The 20719-nt window shown below is 39.9% G+C and overlaps 2 protein-coding genes across 2 annotated transcripts in view; one reads left to right on the top strand and one right to left on the bottom strand.

Moving 5' to 3' along the window:
* Window positions 1-1500: 1500 nt before the first annotated feature.
* On the top strand, window positions 1501-8833 carry LOC140922236 (uncharacterized). The gene is made up of 7 exons (XM_073372221.1): window positions 1501-1828; window positions 3933-4039; window positions 4631-4711; window positions 5240-5353; window positions 6187-6252; window positions 6354-6457; window positions 7208-8833. Exons 1-7 carry the CDS (start codon window positions 1594-1596, stop codon window positions 7692-7694), a joined length of 1194 nt encoding a protein of 397 aa, XP_073228322.1. The 5' UTR covers window positions 1501-1593; the 3' UTR covers window positions 7695-8833.
* Window positions 8834-8971: 138 nt separating this feature from the next.
* Window positions 8972-20719, bottom strand: part of LOC140922237 (uncharacterized) — a 28514-nt gene continuing 16766 nt past the window's right edge. The window contains exons 16-33 of the mRNA XM_073372222.1: window positions 20645-20707; window positions 20405-20467; window positions 19633-19695; window positions 19076-19183; window positions 18547-18627; window positions 17740-17802; window positions 16991-17080; window positions 16770-16832; window positions 15948-16010; window positions 14123-14185; window positions 13476-13538; window positions 12469-12531; window positions 11611-11757; window positions 11233-11308; window positions 10770-10881; window positions 10626-10685; window positions 10236-10343; window positions 8972-9975 (exon numbers count right to left, since the gene is read on the bottom strand). Coding sequence (XP_073228323.1) covers window positions 9865-9975; window positions 10236-10343; window positions 10626-10685; window positions 10770-10881; window positions 11233-11308; window positions 11611-11757; window positions 12469-12531; window positions 13476-13538; window positions 14123-14185; window positions 15948-16010; window positions 16770-16832; window positions 16991-17080; window positions 17740-17802; window positions 18547-18627; window positions 19076-19183; window positions 19633-19695; window positions 20405-20467; window positions 20645-20707 — 1460 coding nt within the window. The 3' untranslated portion in view covers window positions 8972-9864. The remainder of the gene's footprint in view (window positions 9976-10235; window positions 10344-10625; window positions 10686-10769; window positions 10882-11232; window positions 11309-11610; window positions 11758-12468; window positions 12532-13475; window positions 13539-14122; window positions 14186-15947; window positions 16011-16769; window positions 16833-16990; window positions 17081-17739; window positions 17803-18546; window positions 18628-19075; window positions 19184-19632; window positions 19696-20404; window positions 20468-20644; window positions 20708-20719) is intronic.

Genomic DNA, 20719 nt, shown 5'->3' with positions numbered 1-20719 from the left:
TACTTTTGCATGTTCATACTGATTACATGACATCACGCCATACCGTAAAGTTCCTAAAGTAACGACCCTCTTTACTTTCGGATTTAGAAGCCATCTCCTATCGCTACTTTTGGAGGGTCGCTACTTTTGGCATTTGCTAACACCTGTAAAATTTTATCGCTACTTTCGAATTGTCTCTACTTTCGGGGGGTCATTACTTTGGGAACTTTACGGTATTATGAAAAAATGCCATTATGCTTATCTAGGGATTAGTCACGTGATCATCGGTAATCAGAACTACTGTGCTTTGGTAGATATGTCATGTATGGTCAACAGAATGTGCTGCGTGAGACTTTCTCAAAGCCCGTTTCCATTTTTGCCTGAGGAATCCAGGAAATGTTTGCTTGTGGATGAGGGAATCCAGGGCTTTGAAATCCAAAATTTAGCCCTAGAAATCCGGAATCCCTCTAACGGAATCCGGAATTGAGAGACTGGAATCCGAAATCCACGGCGTGGAATCCTGAATCCAACACTGTCTTCAGGATTCCTTCGAATGGGGTTACCATAAAAGTCCTGATAAATAAATTTGCAATGCACTAAAATAGGTCTTTCTTGGTTTGTTGTAGACCAAATATTAAATTCTTGCATACTTTGCTCCGACAATTGCGGGAATAAAATGGCAAAAGAAATGTTTTGTTCACCCCTAAGCCTCCAGACAACTCTTTTAGCTTATTCTGCGATGCCTCGGAACCAACGGTGCCAAGAATGACTTTATTTTATCGAAATTAGGTCGAAATATTGCTACATTACTGCTCAACTCTTCTTCGTCTGGTAGGTACTTCATATATGATTCCTATAGTGTACCGAGATTGCTATCATTGTGACCACCCTTTTTCCCAGAGCTTTTTCCCGGGAAAAACTCAATATAAGTCAACCATATTTAATATCATATCACTATATAATATCCGATATCAAAACATAAAATAAGCGGATGGTACAATAATTTAATTTTTTTTCCATGTAACAGCTGTGTAGACAGCCGTTGTACTAGGATAGTTTTTTTTAGATAATTTGTTTTCCGGTATATTGATTAATAGCTAAGCGTTAAAATGTCTTTGTTTCATTCATGAGCACGATCATTTTAGATTTTAATTAACTTTTTGATAACTGCAGTTAAATGGACCTTGAGGTTATTAAACTTACGATACTTTGTTGGTTCGGTATAATATGAATATAGGGAACTTCAAAAGACAAATCAATGATAAGTTCCAAGTGATGCTAAAAAGCCATACGGTACAGAAAAAAACTCATTAGTAACAAAAACAGTTAAAAGACTGCCTTATAAATGGAATCGTGACACCATTGCAGTTCAACAAATTTAAATTTTAAATTTTTGTTTGTGTTGGGCGATTAATCATTACACCATTCGCCAATGAAATGTTTGCATTTTGAGACCTTTCAAGTACTTCATAAATTGACTGCACTTCGCGTAAATGACAGATCGCGCTATGAATACCTAATTTCTACATCTCTGTAGCGTTTGTACCATGCAACTTCTGTCTTAGGAGACAAAACGTTGGATATTGGTGTTCGTTGGGGGGCGAACTTTATAACATGGCGAGTTTTGTTCGTCCCGATACGCTTCCTCAAGCGCCTAAACGTCTGTCGAAGTGGGAGAAGGATGACATACGGACTGAACGTCGAACGCGAATGAGTAAATATGAACTCTTAAGGGAAGATATTGCCGACAGACTTCGATGTCCGCTGTGTTTTTGTCTTCCCTGTGTGATAATAATCTTCATATTGCTAATATTGATCGGTATTTATGTGGTTCAGCCTTATATTCAAGGTAAGCGAATTTTTATTCAGAGTCAGTCTGTGTGCTTTGTTCGGCGCGCGCGTGCGAAAAACGCTTATGGCAGACAACCGAGTATATCGCACTGTAAACATTCCCGCAATTTGTAGGGTAATAACTCAGCCAAGTGCTGACTGTGTTGACTTTAATCTTGCATAAAGTGTTCGAGGTGTATTTACGACGAGATTAAGTCTACACAGTTCAAAATTCACTTAGCGACATTTCTATATAGAATTCAGACACCTCTATGTAAAGATAGGCAGCTCATTACAAGGGTAAGCGCAATTTCAAAACAACTGTAATTTCCTAAACCTCTGTGACCCTTACATCCTTCTGTTCGATTTTGCAACGTTATGTTTAATCCAAAATGCAAAATTTCTACGTTGTGTAGTCACTTAAGGTTAAGTTCGGGCAAGGATCACGCGTAATGCGAACAGGGCTGTTCAAAGTCAGTGTTACTGTACATGTAGAGGCGCGTGTACTATTGAAATTTCCCATCAAGTTGATATATTAAATATCCGTCGAGAGGAAATCAATCGTGCTATCTCACAGGAATATCAAGTCATCTTTGCCTTTTAGTGTAACGTTATTGTGTGAAAACAATGGATATTTTAATAAGCTAAATCGACGCTTCGGGGAGCCCTTGATTTCTACATGTTCAGCGATTTTGTACAATTAATGTACAAACGAATGCTAGCGAAAGTACAAGCGTTAGTGTCGTCACTGCCTTTTTGAGAAGCAACCTGACTTCTAATCTTGTTCGATTATAATATGCTAGGCATATGCTGTCGAGTAAAGCTGTGTTTCTGTTATTCGCTTGTTATTCTACCCGTTTTCTTAGAAAGAACGACCATATTGTTTTAATAAGCGGCTTGCATAAAGACACTGTAAAGAGGGATTTATTCTCGAAATAATTAACGTCTACGATCATGTCTGTTTGAATTTGGCTTTCCTCTTGCGATTAGTTTATTTCGAGTTTATTTACCACCACGGCCTGAGCATCGTCTTCTAACCTGACCGAAGTCCTAAAACTTCTCACAGCCAATTTTAGTTCACAAACTTCCAACATCGCCGAGAGTTTTAGAACTGGTATCAGTTCCTTTATCACAATTTAAGTCGACAAAATGATCTTTATCAAAAAGCAACTTGAGATTTACACCCTGCCCCGGCCGTACAAAATGGGTTGTATGACTTCTGTTTCGTTCTGTTTCGGAGCAAGATCGCGTCTTGTCCTGGTTTGTCGGCTCCTCTTGCAAATCTTCGTTCTTGAATATGCTGAGTGGTCAAGGGAACGCGCTGCTTTTGTTGCCGAAATGCACATCAGCACGGCTCCCTCTGTCAACGAAAACTTGTCATGCTGGAGATCGCCCCATGTAAGGGGAATCGGATTCCGGAATCAGGGAAATTTTTGCTTGTAGAATCTGGAATCTTGGGCTTTGGAATGCGGAATACATCTCAAAGAATCCGGAATCCCACTAACGATTGGAATCCAATATCCAAGTTCCGCTGAAAAAGGCTGGAATCTATAATAGTTCCTGGAATCCGGAATCCGTGACGTGGCATTCAGAGTCCAAGTCTTTCTTGGATTCCTTTTTGAACGTTCGTCTATTTTTTTTCTTTTCCCTACCCCCCACTCCCTTGTGCTTGCGGTCAAAAAATTCCCCGCCCGGGTTTTATTTCCGTTCGCGCACTTGATCATCTCGAAAGAGAAAATAGAGTTTCTGTGAACAGGCTACACAAACTCAAGTTGCTTTTTCGTTACTGGTTGTTGTGTTAGTATCCTTTTGTGTGTCCCCCTTGCTCATGATTATCGTGTATCTCGCGCCCCATATTTCTGGTCTTGTGTCGCTGTAGGCTACGAATCCCCCATTTTCCACAGAGCTAGCGAAATACTCAAGCGCGCGTGAAAATCGCCGCCTGTGAGGAACGTGACTTGCTGACCAGCTCAGATATTGCCGTGGGGTAAGATGTGAGGGGAGGGGGGCGGGCACGCTTGGATACCCCTCCGATCCGCCCCTCATCTGTAATAGGCAAGACCATGACTAACTGAAATCTGTTTGTGAAGCTGATGGTTATTTTATCGCTTGAATAAAATCAGGAAAAGGCTTAGTATCCACACAATGCCGTGTGAATCGGACAGAGATGTTAGAGGAGGGATCGTGCAGTCATAGAACGGACAAGTTTGTTCCCTGCTTAAAAATTATAGTAAGTAACTGATCATGTTATAACAATTTGATTATTGTCATCTGAGTTGATAAACAAAGAGAGGCAGTCGTAGAACAATTGAGAAGGGAACGGCTCGAGTGCTGCCCGTTCGTTAACTAAACCCGGAGGCTCTCGTTTTGGGTTTTGAGTTGCTTCCCTGTAGGTTTTCACGTCGGGTTTTGCGCGAGTGACTTGCAAGTGCGAGACTAGCTGCGTGGCAGGCGTTCGAAAAGGATCGGAAGAGAATTTGGGCGCGAGATCGCTTCTTACGCGCCCGAAATCCCCTGTCTCTTCCCTTTTAAACGCCTGCCACTCAGGCTAGTGCGAGACATCTCGTCTTGCGGTTTCGTCAATCACGCAAAACCTCATGAAAGCCTACTGGAAAGTGAAGAACTGATAGCGAGTGAAGGAGATTTTGTGTGTTGCACGCGTCCTAAATACAGTTTGGATCAGAAATTTGTTCGTCTGCTACTTTCATCATTGCTTTTTGGATAAATAATACAAGTGTCTCCCCTTCTAATATGTTATAGACCATTAGTGGAGTTATTAAAAACGAGAATTAGTTTACCAGATGATGATTACTTTCCACAGGTAACCTACAGAGTAAACAAAACAACAGCTTTTGAGGCTGTCCTTATGGAAAACGAACAAGCCTTGTCTCACTGTGAAAAGGTAGGAGAACTGGATCTAGCACCCCACTTCAGAAACTGTAGCTATTCCCCTTAGAGAATCTTGAGTGGGAATTTACGTTTTGGAGATAAGATGTTATGCGCACGACAGTCAACCTCGACAAAGTATTTTACGTTAGCAGTAATCAGCCCATTTTCTTCAAACGTTTCTGTCCTAAGAAAGCACATAATCGAAAGTGCAGACAAAATTTGTAAGAGAACTCAATAACAAATGTGCTAGCCTGCGAGCAAACTCTCCGTTTCGGGAATATCGTGAAAAGTCGCGCACACACTTTGGCACGGGCGCCATGCGAAAGGAGAAGCCCTTCGCGCCTTCGTCGTTCTTTCGCGTTCTCGTGCGGCTCGCCGCGCACGGCCAAATGGAATAGAGACTTGCTCGCAGGCTAGGCTACAAATGTGCTTGTGGGAAAGGTTTTGACTTAATGGTTACATCATATTACTGTATTTACACCTAAGTAGTTCACCTTACCTCATGTCTCAAGCTGGTTCTTTCTTTCATGTTCTCTTGAAGTGTTCCTTCACGTTTGGCAGCAGTGACTTATTTGGAAGATACAGCAAGTGTGCTTGGGATTCAGATTTATCAGCTCAAGATTGCTACACAACTTACTTGAATTTTTACGGAACGGTGAGCAGTAGATTATTGGTCAAACAGCTGGCAAAACGTACTAAACCATTCTCGACTCCAAAGCCTCTGTTCTGTTTTTGCGGCGAAGGGCCTTGTCCTCAGTTTTGCGCTGTAGAGAAGAGCTTGGGATTGCTCTTGAGTCCAAATTGTCGCCCAATAAAAAGGCCTTGTAATTTTTCATTGCGTAGAAGCCAATGACCAATCATTAGCGCGAAATTATTTTCCTCTGGTATCAAAGAGGGTCTAGAGTCCCTGCCTCGTACCCAGACGTCTCTCATTCGATGACATTGCGCGCAAAGGAAGGCGGGAAGGAGAACTGCTTCCCATGGACCCTTGCGCTTCGTCATCACTCACTCGCGTTTCTTACTCACCTCTGTACGAAAAACGAAGCGCCTGAGGAGGAGGCTGGGAGAATCCCATTTCAGTTGGTTGAGTAGATGCTTGGCAGGACTGGGGAGAGCTCAGTCGTTCCCTCCTCCTTGCGACTATCTCGAGAGACTGCACCTTCCCCTCTCCTAACCCGTCATTTGGCCCAAATTGAGGTCTAGAGGGGGAAGGGTAGGTAAGCGGCTTTCCAGAATGTTATTCTGATCCTTGTAAAACCAGGAGGCGATTACTACCTGACCGTAAAACTTAACACAATTTGTCAACGGTTTCTTGGCAAAATGTGATTCCCCTGGATTTTAAAAATCATCTTTATGCGCAGGCTTGACAAATCTTAAGAGCGCACTCGGACATGCGCTGATATGAAGCCTGCTAGTGGTCTCTGACTTCTCCTGCTTTAAAAGCACTTTCTATGAAATAATCTTTCTTTTATACTTTGTTGTTTGCAGCCTAACAATACATTCTCATGTTATTTTGATCCGGACAACTTTGAGGACGTCGTACGGATCCTTAAGGTAACCCTCGAGACATCCAAACCATGCGATATGTCTATTTACTTGTTTATTACGTGGTATTAACCAACCTAAGAGAATGTTTGTTTTGTTTGTTTATCTAGGTGTCAGGCGGTGAAGCAGTCGCCTTGATAGTCATTCCTCTTCTCTTCCTGTTGTTATGGTTACTAGCTGTCATGTTCATGGCATACGACAGGCATCTTCGGAGGTATTTAAAAAAAATTGTACTAAAACTGTTGATAGTTCGGACTGAATTTGGCTGAATAAAAAAAAAAAAATAAATAAATAAATAAATAAATAAAAGGAAATTCAGTAGCGGGAGCCGGAGTGTGCCTTTCATTACGTGAAATCTCCATAGGCACATGTCCGTAGGCTGATTGCAGGCTATCGAGCTTTTTCGCTAAACCTGGCCGGTTAACAGAAAGGGATTTGCGCGAGAGAAGAAAGGTTTTTTTTTCGGGTGCCCTAGCGCACCGCTTCATCTTGTCGTCCTGATTCTTGAGCAAAAAAGGTTATTTCGCAAGAAAAACTGACCGCAAACAGTTTTGTAGGCTACGCTGCAGGCGTTTGAAAGGGAGAAAAAATCAGTTGCATGAGAAGGTGATAGACGTGTTCCTTCCCCTGCACTCTCGCTTGCGCTCGAGCTCCGCTGCTTGCATCCCGCGGCCTGAGAATCCCTGAAATAATTGCCCTGCTTTTGAAGAAAAGTCTCCCTCTTGACTTCCAAAGCCATGATTACCATATTCCTGATATAACATTACAATCATTAAAAAGGAATACTTTCTTCCAAATCGGAAATCTGGGAGAATTTTTTTACATAAATAACGCCAACAAGAAAATGAACCAAAGCGCGTTTCTCCCGCGCTTGTAATCGGTCCAAAGCGCGGAAGAGTACGAGGCAGTTGGCTTTCTGAAAACCACATAATGATTTCTTCTCCTGCTTTCTTCATTTTCTAAGCAACATTGACGAACAAATCATCCAAGAAGGAATGAAAGCTAACAAGTATACCAAAAATACCATGAGTAACGGATCAGCAGTGCCATTAGGCAAACATAACAGCGGATTCGATCTTGAAACATCTACAGCAGTGAGCGCCGATGTTTCAACACTGACCAGTGGACTCGCTACACCACGCACGCGCCGGAGAAGGAAAAAGAAAATGCCTTGTTCGAGGCCACACTATCAATTTAACTACCTAGATGAAGGAATCTTATTGGAGGATAAGCCTCTGTCCTCTACTGCGAATGACCCTTATAGTTACAGTTTCGTGACAGTGGACACTTCACCTGTTTGTACATGCCATCATAATGGTTACTTAGAAGCGGGATTTGATCTCTTACCATACAGCAGAGATTATTTCACACCCGTATCCAGTACCCCGAGTGTAAGCTCGCGCTACTCGAGCCAACAGCGGATAGTGCATATGCCTGAATCGTTTGTATAATTGTTGAAAGTACCGGAGACTTCCGTCCGCCGCTCGTTAGGCAGCCGACACCGAAGCATCCCGACGCACGTGAGAAAAAAGCCCCTGGTACCTAGCGTAAGATCCGCAGTGCTTCGAAGGAAAATTTGCGGCACACCCGGAGTGTCAAGTGGCCAGTGCAGGAACTTTTCGAATGGAACTTCTCACTCATTATTAATTTATGAGATAAAACAAAGGAAATCATTCTTGTTAACGAAGTTTGGAGAGCGGACAAATCATGGGTCATGCAAAGTTCTTCTTGAAAGTTTCAAGATTTATTGCCCATGACAAGCTATATCAAACACTCTACGAATCTAGGCACCTCCAAATTGGCCTCGACTGCCCCTCGTGTTGGTGTCTGGGTAATGAATTTGATACACGTAGTACAAAATGAGTGCAAATTGAATTTTAGTGATTTATTTATTATTTGACGTCAATGCCCTACTCCGTGATTGGGATTTTTTAATATTAGAGAGCTTTAGATTCTGAGACGAGGACGACTACGAGTACGAGATTTTCTCAATACTAAGTAGTGCGCTTGCGTGAACCAACGTCATTTTGGCGGGAAAATGTGATAGTCGTCGTCATTCTACTATGAGTTTTAGTGAGAATGTCGTAGTGGGGGGAACGAGTTATCAAACTTAAAACGTTTAATCATTTTGCGCCCGGGAAAGGGCTAAACCTCCCCCCAAAAAAATAACCGCAGTAATTTTTTAGGTGGAAAATAGTACAATGAAGCTTTCCGGGTGGAATATTTTTCGAGAATACACGAAAAAAACTTTTAAGTTAAATCTCGTACTCGTCTTCGTCCTCAAATCTAAAGCTCTCTATGGTTCTTGTCTGTGAACATCAATCTAAGGTCCTCCTTAGCAGTTGGAAGAGAGGAAATTGGAACAGAGGAGGGGGGAGGGGGGAGGGGAGAGCAGAGACTGGAATCTGAATGGGTCGTCTCGCAAAGTTCCTCTCCGAAATCAGAAGCGTTGCGGATGCGAAGGTGGCCAAGTTCCCAAAAATCAATAAAGCGTTTTTCTCATGGGTGTACTAAAACGATGAAATGGCCTCCATAATGTTGTTCCACACCAATCTGTTCACTTTGTAAACACTTTCTGTTTTCGCGGAAAATAACACAGCCGCTGATAACACGAATATGTAAACGCTATAATAAGTTTCTGGAGGCTACGAGCGAAAAATGAAACACCAACGTGGGTTGATTATTCGAAAAGAATTATTCTAAATATACACTAATACAGAAAACGATAAGTGATTTATATTTTATATTTTTTCATCTGACGTTCAATTTAGCAATAAAAGCTTCATTCACAGTAACATGCAAAACCGTTATAAAATTAATTAATATTAGGCTTTGCTTGAATCGCCCCTTATAGGATAAAATACTAACCATACAGAACGAGTCTAAGGCAACAATTGTCTAAAGCAGTAACACACACGAGAATGAGAACAAAGCCGCGCAGAACCTCCCGCGTGCGGTAATTCCCATGCGTGAATTCTCGCAGAATTTGTTCAAGCTGCTTCTCCATACCGCGTATATTGAATGTTACAAATGCTGTACGAAAGTGACGCAGGGTCAGTAAAGGACAAAAATTTCTTTGCAAAAATGAAAGATTTTGGAGCAAAAGCGTATGAAGTCTTAAAACGAAGACACAATCTAAAGAAAACAACAGTACAACAATGACGCAACTAATTCGTATTATAAAATGTGTCTGGCAATTTTTCAGTTACATGTAAACAATTCTATAATATTTTACACACGTATAATATTTATATAATATTATACACAAGTGCTTTGGTAATGTGCAAATACGGGAATTTTAGTAGAAATTGCCTTCTTCAAAAAAAATTCTGGGATCGTGAGTGCGAAAGCGCCAGTGAGCTATTGGTCAATTTTTCCTTCCCTGTTCCCTGTAACAATCCCAGAAGTCTTTGCTAAAGTTACCCTCTCAAGTCTAAAGTGGAGACGGTCCCCCCCCCCCGGAACCGCCCATGAGGCTCTCCTTGCACCCTGACAGAGGAGAGAAGGCTATATTCACAGGTATTTTAAGATTTTTCGGAACAACTTCTTTAAGTAAGGCATTAAACATCTGGTCAGCTACTCCAGTGCAAGGTGATGCTAACTACATCATAAAAACGTTCGTTAACTCCACAAACCACTTGTACGTTCACCGGGATGAAGTTGGATAAGATCAAACACAAATGCGGCTATGAAGGCTATTAGTCCAAATATTCCAGCTAGAATGTACATCCACTGAAAATATACAAAAGAAGCTGTCAGATATGGAGTGTGGGATCCCTGTGTGCCACAAGACAACCACGATTAAACTTTCTACGCAGTTTCGTGTTAACGTGGTTATACGCACAGCGTAAGTATGAACCAACCAACTCGCCCACGTCAATCCCTCAAAATATAGGCCGTTTAAGTAGCAATCAAAAACAAAAACTGGAATTTTCTTACTTTACCAGATCACACCGTCAACAAGAGATCTGGGTACGAGATTAAAGACTCACCAGCTGAGAATTAGCATCATTGAGTCGTTGAATTTGATCTTGTGCTTCCTCTCGAGACTTCTTTAGTTTAGTTTCCGTTTCTTGGAGTCTGTCTTCGAGTGCATTAGCCTGAATTACAAGAAAGGGAAAGAGTTTTATTTCTTACGAACAAAAGGTTGTTAGCAGCCTATGGCGGAGAAATCTGGATTCGATAACCGGTAAATTTTGGCGGGATTCACTGTAAACGGGCGGGAAGAATGTAGGGCCGGAAGACGCACGTAAAATTTAAAGGGCGGGAAAAACACTTTGCGGCTGAAAGCGACAGACACATTCGTTAGAAAACCAGTTAAAACATTTGAACACTGTTAGCGTGTTAGGAAAAATCCAGTTGTAGCTTCGTTGGTTGTTTACCTGATCTTCTGTGAGTTTTTTCTCAGTTATTTCTCTTTCGATTTTGCCTTGCAACGTTGTCTGCGACACAAAAATAACACAAGCTAGTACACTGCACAAAACTACGATGGCGAATGATGAGCGAGTTTTGTAGCATCTACAAACCTGTTGTCGGGCGATCTTTTCGCTTAAAATTTTGCTCTGGTTTTCCATTTCCCGGTAGGTGGCCTGTAGCCGAGTTTGATCAGAGGTTAAGCGGTTATTTTCCCTGCGATATCTGAACGGGGAAAAACAGAACGAAAAAAAATTAGTGAAATAACCATAAATAAAGCTATTCTTTACATCAACGACGGCATCATCACCAACAACAAAAGCAGAAGAGAACAAATAACGGACGGGGAGAAACAAGATGTTCTCGTGTCAAGTTCTTCGGATAACTTTTTTTTTCCACAGAAAAGAGTGAAGCCGAATGGGTACGAAAGAGCTAAGCTGTATCAAAACGGCTTCTCAGAAATGAAGCCCAAAAGCAACAAGTCTCATTTTAGTAACATAACACAATTGAAACTATGGATGTAACTTGGAGCACTTAAGGGTGATGTTAGCAAAAATGCAAGGTTCTCGAACTCACTTTTTCAGCTCGCTTTCTAAGATCTGTATCCTCTGTTTTAAGACCTTATTATCTTCTGTAACTGCGTTGAGCTCCACTGTAATGGAAAAAAAAATACCATTACACAATGCACGACTGTGGAGGCAATAACTTGAGGTAGTAAACTGGTACTGGAGGCTAATTTGCTCACCTTTTGGTCGACTTATTCGTATTAAAATAAGGCGTTTATGACATAACCCGGTTATTTTTCCTGCGATGTCTAACGGGATACACGAAGCGCCGGCAATATTGAAACTTTTCCATTTGTCATGTTCTTCACCAAACTTTCCCTCCCGCCCCAACAATCTTCCCTGGTCTTTAGCTTCTAGTCCAGCTTACAACTTTCAATGAAAAATATACCTTTATTTTTTCCAGCATCCTTCGCACTTTTAGCGGCTTGTTTCTGCATTTCCCGGGCGTTATTTATAGCCGTTTCGGTGGCGTGATGTTCACACTTTCTCTCCAAAGAAAGCAGGTCTTTTTCTCGAACCAGTTCATTGAATTCTCCTGCAAAAATAATGACCAAGTTAGAGTGGTTCTCCACCGAGTGGTAGTAAAAGAAATACAAAGTAAATGACGCAACTTCCTTCAAAGGGACCGGAAAAAGAGATACCCTGGAAACGAGGTTGTTTACAACACTGGCCAATCACGACAGCTATAAAGAACCTGACGGGCCAATCAGAATTCAAAGTCAATACGCGTAGCCTGGGTAGTACGGCGGTTTTTCGGTTGGGCGCGCAAAGTGATAAAGGCGGGTGAGGGCTTCGCCGCTCTTCGCGCGCGCCTTTGCGGCTTCGCCACTCCGCAGTGCGTTCGACAAAACCGCCATGCTACGCAGGCTACAATACGCGTAGCTGGTGTCTCAAGCGCGGGAAAACGCATCAAAAAAGTTACAGAGTTTCGGCTTTGCTCTTGATTGGTTGAGAAGACTTCCAGTACTCTGTTAGCACGTGGAAAATGGACTCCTCCGAGAAGACACGACGCGCGGTCAGAAGGGCAACACTTCTTCGCGAGGGGTGATTTTCTACGCCCTCGCGTGTATAGCCTGCCCGAAATAAACTCACGAAATTACGCTTTTCTCTAGTGGAGCTTTTCCCTACAAAACCAGAGTTCAGAAAGGTTACATAACGATTCCGATACCATTGTCGTTGAGTCACTACAAGGATCGACGACAGCTTAAATCCTTTTTTAAAATTTCGAAGACCAGACGAAACTTACTTTTCAACTGAGCGATGAATTCCTCTTTTTTTCTCGTTAATTCTTGTTCTTCAAGTAACCTATCTGTAGAATCAAGCAAAGTCCAGAACCATGTTTTCATGCCATAACTAAAAAAAGTGCAATAAATCTAAAAAACGAAACACAACGCAACGAAAGGAAATAAAAAAGGAGAATATGTCGATAAAAGGAGGTGGATAAAACGAGAACGCCAACGAGGGTAATTAGCCCAGCAACTTCCCAAGAGCCATACGCTTTTTATCATGGGAGGAGAAGGGACATGAATTGCAATCCCCGAGTTTAACACGCTCACAGCTGTTAGACTTCACTACAAGCCGAAATTCAAACTTGCGGGGAGATTCTACAAAGAATTAACGCGGCTAAGCGGAACTCTTCCTCAATTTTGCTTTTTTGCACTTCTGGGAGTGAAGGTCATTAGACCGACGCTCTAGAGTGGTAAGGTGTACTGTACATGAATTTTATCCTTAAAAATGCAGCGAAAATTAAAGGATGATGTGCATTTGCTATTTACGTTGTGCAAAACGTGTGCAATACAGTGAAAACCCGCGACTAAGAACCTGCATTTTCCCACTGAGTTAGCCTAAACAGGTTCTTATATAAATGGTAATAAGCACAAATTTAGGCTATGTAGGTTCTTATTTTCTGAAGAAGAAAATACATTGAAGCTAAGAGGATTTAATGGCGTATTCAGCTTATTTCATTATATAATCTGCATTGCACTAACTTGCAGTTGGAGTGATAAGACACCTTATGTCTCCAAAGAGGATTCTGAATGTTGACTAATCTTATTTGCCCAAGTGTAGAGAATTTTTTTCATACATTTTACAAAATAAGAACCTGTTTCAAATTTTATGCTAAACAGGTTCTTGTATAGAGGGGGCCTAACTGACAAATTTTAGCCTATCAGGTTCTTAAAAACCAGGGTCTTGGTCGCGAGTTTTTATTGTATTCAACATGAAAGTGAGATGGTGATGGCGGATATAATGTACCTCTTAAGTCTAAAATTTGCTGTTTGAAGTCTTTAGTATAGTTCTGCGCATTTTTCAGCTCCTCTGAAATTACATAAATAAAAATAACAGTGTGAAGTTACGTTAAAAATGTTCGTGTCTAGAGTGCAGTTACAAAACCAAAATAAATCATGTCCATTGGATTTGAGTGCTAAATTTGATAATTACAAAGTAACTGCTCTGATACATAGTGTGGTAAATCAAAGAAAAGCAACTAATAAATGTTAGAATTGACAGTCACTGAATCAATTTCTGCTCAGTTCTCGTTTTTACCCACGGTAACAGGAAAGTAAAACAACCTCCAATCAACCATTCATATACTGAGGGAGGGGAAGGTGAGGGGATGACAAAGACCAGGGAGGGAGAGAGGTGGATAAAAATTACTCGGAAGTATCAGTCAACATTGGTATCAATTCTCTTTCTGGAGCTTTACGACACAATCACGACATAAACTAAACCACAACACAACGTCAGCATTTTTTATTTTATATTCTTAAAATCACCAAGTTTACTAGATGATAACAAAATCAACATTTTTCACCTCTTTAGTGTTAATTGCCTGGGCGATATTTAATACACATGGCAACTTGCTGAATACATGCAATAACAACTATCATCTATGACATTACCTTGAAGCTCCACAACAAGTTCGTTGTTTTCTTTGAGCTCTTGTTGAGTATCGTTTAGTTGTCCTGCAAAAAATGCAATCAATTCATTTTTATTTTTTCTTAACGTAATCGTCCCTGCAACAATGAAATGAAGTTGTTTCGAAGTCGAAAATGTTTGCACATCAAAAAACCCCACACCATCTCTTAACAAGACCTACAGACTCAAAAGTAAGAACCATCTTGTACAGCATGATAAACAGTAGCACAGGAAAGTACTGCTCAGTGGCTTTCATTTGAATGGTCACATTTTAGGATTTCATCCACAAACTCAAAAGTTAGAACCACCTCGCACAGTATAATTAACAGGTCCACAGGAAAGTACTGCTCAGTAGCTTTCATTTGAATGGTCACACTTTAGGATTTCATCCACAAACTCAAAAGTTAGAACCACCTCGCACAGTATAATTAACACTTCCACAGGAAAGTACTGCTCAGTAGCTTTCATTTGAATGGTCACACTTTAGGATTTCATCCAGCAAAGCATAGTAAAAAGCACTGTACAAGAACTGATTAACAGCTCTTAAGAGATTTGCAGCACTTAAGGATTTCATTCAGCCAACAACCTTGATAACGTAATTCCAAATACGTAAGTTTTTCTTACTTAACACGGAGTGAAGCAACATTTTCGGCAACAAAGTCAGAAATAAGAAAGAATCTTGATGACCCGATTTATAACATAAATCATAAAGGATATTGTCACAGTTTACGAACACAACAATACAAATTGTCACGGTTTTGGCTGACGAAACAACGGGTAAGAATTTACAATAGTTACAAATATAAGTGTTTTAATATATTCTTACATCTTGTTCAAGGATAGAACTTTTTCGTCTAAATAACCTTATCGTTAAAAGCCATAAATTTATTGAGGTGATAGTAAGCAACAAAAAGACGAGTGATGAAATAATTTGAACACGATAATCTGTCGATGAAAAACATCGAGTAATAAATGCAAATTTTCTCGTTTGGATTGCTAGTTTTTATCATCAAAACAATCGCCAAAAGCTCAGCAAAAACCGAAAATGTCATTTGACAACATTTTTCAAACAAATGTTTCCTCTAAAAGTGCCAAAGTGCTAAGATAATGATTAAAGAAAGAGACACTGACACGGTTGGGTTGACGGTTTAATAAAGGTTTCGTGGATGATTTAAATCGAACCGTATATTGACACACAAAGCCCCTTTTTAAAACCGGAAATAATTTCGTAAGGAAATTAGAAATTTAGGATGTCAAGAGACTGATTTGGTGAGTTGTATTTAAAAAACTCTTCGTAATCAAACCACAACTAAATTACCGTGAATCACGAAATCTGAAAGATTTATTTTTCAAATTAACGTTTTTGTAAAATCCTCTGCGATTTACTTTTACAATTTTCAAGGATCATCATTTTCATAGATTTCATGTAACCCTTAGCAAGCCTCAATATCCACATGCAAATTCTCCAAACTCTCCTCCAGACATTTCTCAAGAAATAAGTTCAGAGATTTTGCTAAAAGATCACAGCATTTTTTCTTAAGTGATCATTTGATTGATTCTAATAACTTTTGCTCTTAAGTATGTCTAGATACCGTTACGAGAAAATTGGTTTTGATCTTGAAATATATTGAAAAAGGTACGGATGACGTGTCGTCAAATGACGTAATACAAAGGATCGACATCATCCACACCACGGCACAATTAACTAATAAGCCAAAAATATATTCCGCGGTATATTGTTGGCGTCGTCACGGTTTGGATTATTTCTAACTTTGGGTGAAAGAGACAGAACAAGAATTTTCTTCTAACCTTGTACGTGCTTCGATTCCTCGTGTTCGCTGTCGATGATTCTACCGATTTCAATGAATTCTCCTGAAAAAATAAAGCCAAAAGTATTCGTAAAGGAAGCATATACCCTGCCCCGATATGGCCATTTAAATGATCTCTTTAGGCCTTCACATGTTCACATCAGGGAGCTTATGCAATAAAGACACTAAACGGGAAAAAGCAGCAAAAAGAAAGTATTATTTACAAGTGTTATGAAAGCTTTTTATCCTAAATATACTTCAAAATGATTTCGCCGCTTATTGATTATATTTACAGCCTTAGGCTAGGGAGGGAGCTCATGTAATAAGCCCTCACGGTTTTAATTTGAGCTTCCTCGCCAGAAAAATACCTCTAATTCGTCCACTTATGTAATTTACGTCATTATCACTTTTTTTGTAATATATTGAATAACAGTATATATATATTTTTCTGGCAAATAAGTACACCGAAACTGGAAAAGGCCTTGCTTCCTCTTTTTCCCCTCCCCATCGTCCCCCGCGCACTTTCGTTTCTCCCTCTCCCCAGTTTCCCTACGACATAGGCCTCTCCGGACTTGAATGAGAGAGGGGGTATGGTGACAAGTCACACGCGAGCGGCAAGCGAGAGGGAACACAAGGGCGAGGGAAGGGGGAAAGAATGGAGAGCTCGCCCTTTCCCTCCGACCCTCGCTCGCGCGTTCCCGCGCGGTTTGCTTCCCTTACCACCGAGCAACTCTCCCGGCGAAATAGAGCACTTACTAGCAGGCTACATCAATTCTAGAATTTATCACTTTAAAGATTGACAAGTGAAGAATGTTACGGTTACCTTTGATGTCTTGCACATTATGTAAACTGTCCTGCAATAACTGCTTCGCGTTGCGGGTTTGGTCTGCAAAAGAAACGAAAAGCACCTCAAATTTTTTCTTTGTCCCATTTCGGTGAGACTCAATTCTACAGCTTTCAAATGACAGAGGAATATAAATCAGGTGCTGTTAAAAGAGCTGGTGCACTGAGATGGCATCTTTTGAAACAATTGTTTTTACTTACGAACTGGGCTGACTGAACGAGGGCTCTCTGCCTTTTGCACCGGCAATTTCACGTTGCCATTGGCAACAATTTCATCATCATCCTCATCAGCTAGAACAAAAAAAAGAACAAAGAGTGAAATTTTAAAAATCCCCAACGACGCAAAATAATTCGTGGCAGGCGTCCCGTAGGACGCAAAGATCGATCGATCGATCTGAACATGTGTATTTGTAGAAATATCCCCTTCGTGTAGTTTCTGTGACAGTTATTATGGCTCTTGTTTAACGATGCATATTTCATTTCGCCTTTGCTGTGCTTTAAAATTAATAGAGGGACCACATTTTAATTTCAGTATACAAACAGCGTTTTGGAGACTATCTTCAGATTATCTGTCTGGTTACATAAAGGCCCAAGCATTTTCAATTTAGGACTCATTGCTTTTTGAACTGGGTCTCATTGGTTCTGGACTGGGACTCATGATTTTTCACAAGATGAGTCCCAGGACTCAGCACAACTATTTGTAACAAAATTACTGGTCAAGAGAATAGATCATTTTCGATATATTAAAATTCACACTTGCCTCCGAGGCTAGGGGGAACGTAATGTTCATTCTTGAGCCTCAAGATGATTTCTTTTGTTTTATTCCCCCAAGCCTCGGGAATAAAAGGGTTGAGGAAAAGCATGGAGATTAGTCATGTGAATTTGTATGTGGATATGGGGGCTTAAAGGGCTTATGGCAATGTTGCGAGAAATGGAAAGTTTGATCTCACCTGACCAGCTGATCATCATTAGATGTCTTTCTTCAGCGATGGTCTTCACTTCACAGATGCGATCTGAGCAAAAATGAACATGTTCGCACATCAAAATTAGATAAACTTTACGAGTGCGGGATACAGATATTGTGTATGGCAAAGCACATATTGTGTATAGCGTATAGCATATACGGTATAGCATATACTAGTCAAAAGTGTACAGCATAAAACAGTAAAAAACCCACGAGTAAGAGCATGTATTTGTTGACTAAACAGGTTCGTACATAAAAATGGTTATCAGCACAAATTTAGGCTTTTTAGGGTCTTAAACAGGTTCCTATTTTCTGGAGAAAAGAAAAGCATGACAGCTATGAGTATTAGTGGTTATCAGCTTATTACTTACATAAAATCTGTATACCAAATTAGTATTTCTGTAAAAATGACTATGAGAAAAAGGACCGAAGCATTGACCACATGAATTTCAGAGTCCTTTTGCCTAAGTGTACAGAATTTTTTTTAAAAATTTTAGAAAATAACCTGTTTCAAATTTTAGACTAAACAGGTTCTTGTATAGAGAGGGCGTAACTGAGAACTAACTAACGGGTCCTTATTAAACTAGACCTGGATCCTCAAAAGATGGTTAAGTTTAACACAGGATTAAACCAAACTTTAAGCAAGGTTTCCTGTCTAAAAACATGTAACTCGAGCTCAGGAACTGGACCCAGGTTCTTACTAGCAGGTTTTTACTGTAGCATAATAATATTATAGGGTATTGTGTAGTGCACAGCGTATAGGGTACAATGTTTAATGTAATAATTTTCTTACCATGGAGTCTTCTAACAAGGTCCAACTCTTCAAAGAAGTTTTTAACTTCCAACTTGTCGATGATATGGTCCTCTTCATGATCTGTAGAAAAATTAAAAAAGTAGAATGATCTTCAGCTTGTGAAATAATAGACACTCCTTAAAGTGTTCCATGATCATAAGAAACAACACTGACCAAATATCTAAGTCACCTGGTTTGACCAGCGACTTAGTTAGTAGGGTAGTGTAGGAGCTGTTCGTAAGGTCTCTCCTAATTGGTCGCAGGAAACAATGACATGTCATTCTTTCAATTGTTTTAGTACTGTTTGGGGTCAGGGAAACACACCATTGGTGACTTCCCCTCGACCGAGCAGCTGTTACATGACCCGGGTAGTAGCTTGGTTAGTTGGTTGGACAAAAATGAAAGGAATGGGTTCAACTGTGATCAGACTAAATTTTAACGAGTATTCTTCTACAGTCTCTTACATTTCTACAAAACAGTAACAAAAATAATGACAGGAAAAGGTTGGAATTCTAAGCTACAGCATTACTTGTTATTGCTGATGTAACAGCATCCATGTGCTCAACGCTATCCAAACTATTCTCATCTGGAATGGACAACTCATCAATGGCTTGAAGGTGGTACTCCATCACTTGCTCTGAAATCATAATAAATATTAAGTCACTGTAAAATCATCTTTAAAACCAAAAAACACAGGGATCCCACTTAAGACCAAGGTAATTACACCACAAGCTACCCACTCAACAGGCAGTTTACCCGGTATCAACCAAACAACCTGTTTTTATGCGCATTTATATCTGGCCCCAGTTGTTCAAAAGCTGGATAACACTACGCAAGAGATAAGTCACTATCCAATGGATAAGTATTAGGAAAACCAATAAATTGCCTTATCCACTGGACAGAGATTTATCCGCTGGATAGTGTTATCTACCTTTTGAACAACCAGAGCCTGGAGGCAAAATTGGCATTGTCTATTGCTTGGTTGTCAATCTATCCAGGAAGATGTAATTTCATTGTTGATTTATAATATGGATGAAGGGTGCAATCACCATGAACAAGTAAGAAACATTTAATGTTATTTGTTACCCTCAAGTGACTGGATCTTTTCCTTGTCTTCATGAGTAGTCATTACAGACTTCTCTAGTTGTTCTATGTGAGGAAAAGAAAAAAAATGAAATGATGAGTCAACCTTTAAGAGGTTTAGAGGTTTAGATTTAGAGGTTTTAAAGTTTTCAAAACCACTAAATGTATTGATACTACAGAGAACATTCTACCTACTAATCAAAATCTTTCATTTAGGAAATAGGAGTTAGGAGTTAGGAAATTGAACGTTAGATTTTGTTCGATTCAATTTCTTTTGTAAATCCAATTTTATTTGACGGGCAAACTGCATCGAAATTATTCGTTCGAATGAGTTTGATCTACTGTAGTTCTAAAAATCTTTAAACAGATTGGCTAATAATAGTCCTGATTAGAGAACTAAATCAGACAAAATGCATTATGCCTATACAATGATATCATTGGACAGTACACATTATCATACACACAGCAAAGGGGGATTTTGCAATTTTCAATGAATTCCTTTCTTTCTTTAAGTGATAATAATAAACTAAATGTACTGCCCTTTTAACTAATACAATGCTTATTGGTAAGGTAACAGTCAAATTCTGTCTGTAATCATACTGATCATGATAAACAAGTCAGACTGGTGACTATGATGACTACGGCCATGTCCTACTCTGCAGTCTTCATATCAATAATATGATTACAGACCTCAAGCCCCTGGAGTCACTTATAATAATATTATTAATAATTTGAAACTATCTGATTAATGTACTGGTATGAAAGTAAACTATACCTTTCAAATGCTGCACTTCATTTTCACTTTCTTTATGCAAAGACCTTGTTTCTTCTATTTGCTCTGTTGAAACATTGTAAGTGATACATGATAATATTACCGATGTACAAGCCAAAGGTAGTCAGAAGTGCAGCAAGAGGTTCTGAACTTGTTTCTTCAACCAACCATAACCATAAATGGAAAGAATAATTCTTTAGTGCACCTATACATGTACATATAACAAAAAGAACCAAAATTTACCTAGAAGTGACTTGAGAATTGTCTCCTTTTCTCCGACTTCACCTTGAAGTTTCTCAACTTGAACTAGAATGGAAA

Source organism: Porites lutea, chromosome 13 (genome assembly GCF_958299795.1).
Source record: "Porites lutea chromosome 13, jaPorLute2.1, whole genome shotgun sequence".
NCBI classification, from domain to species: domain Eukaryota; kingdom Metazoa; phylum Cnidaria; class Anthozoa; order Scleractinia; family Poritidae; genus Porites; species Porites lutea.
This window is presented reverse-complemented; position numbering and strand designations above follow the sequence as displayed.

Bases quoted from the DNA above. Each gene is read 5' to 3' on its own strand.
- LOC140922236 (XM_073372221.1), top strand. From the start codon at position 1,594: ATGGCGAGTTTTGTTCGTCCCGATACGCTTCCTCAAGCGCCTAAACGT. The intron at 4,040-4,630 runs GTAAGTAACTGA...TACTTTCCACAG, and splicing joins TTCCCTGCTTAAAAATTATA to GTAACCTACAGAGTAAACAA. The intron at 4,712-5,239 runs GTAGGAGAACTG...GTTCTCTTGAAG, and splicing joins CCTTGTCTCACTGTGAAAAG to TGTTCCTTCACGTTTGGCAG.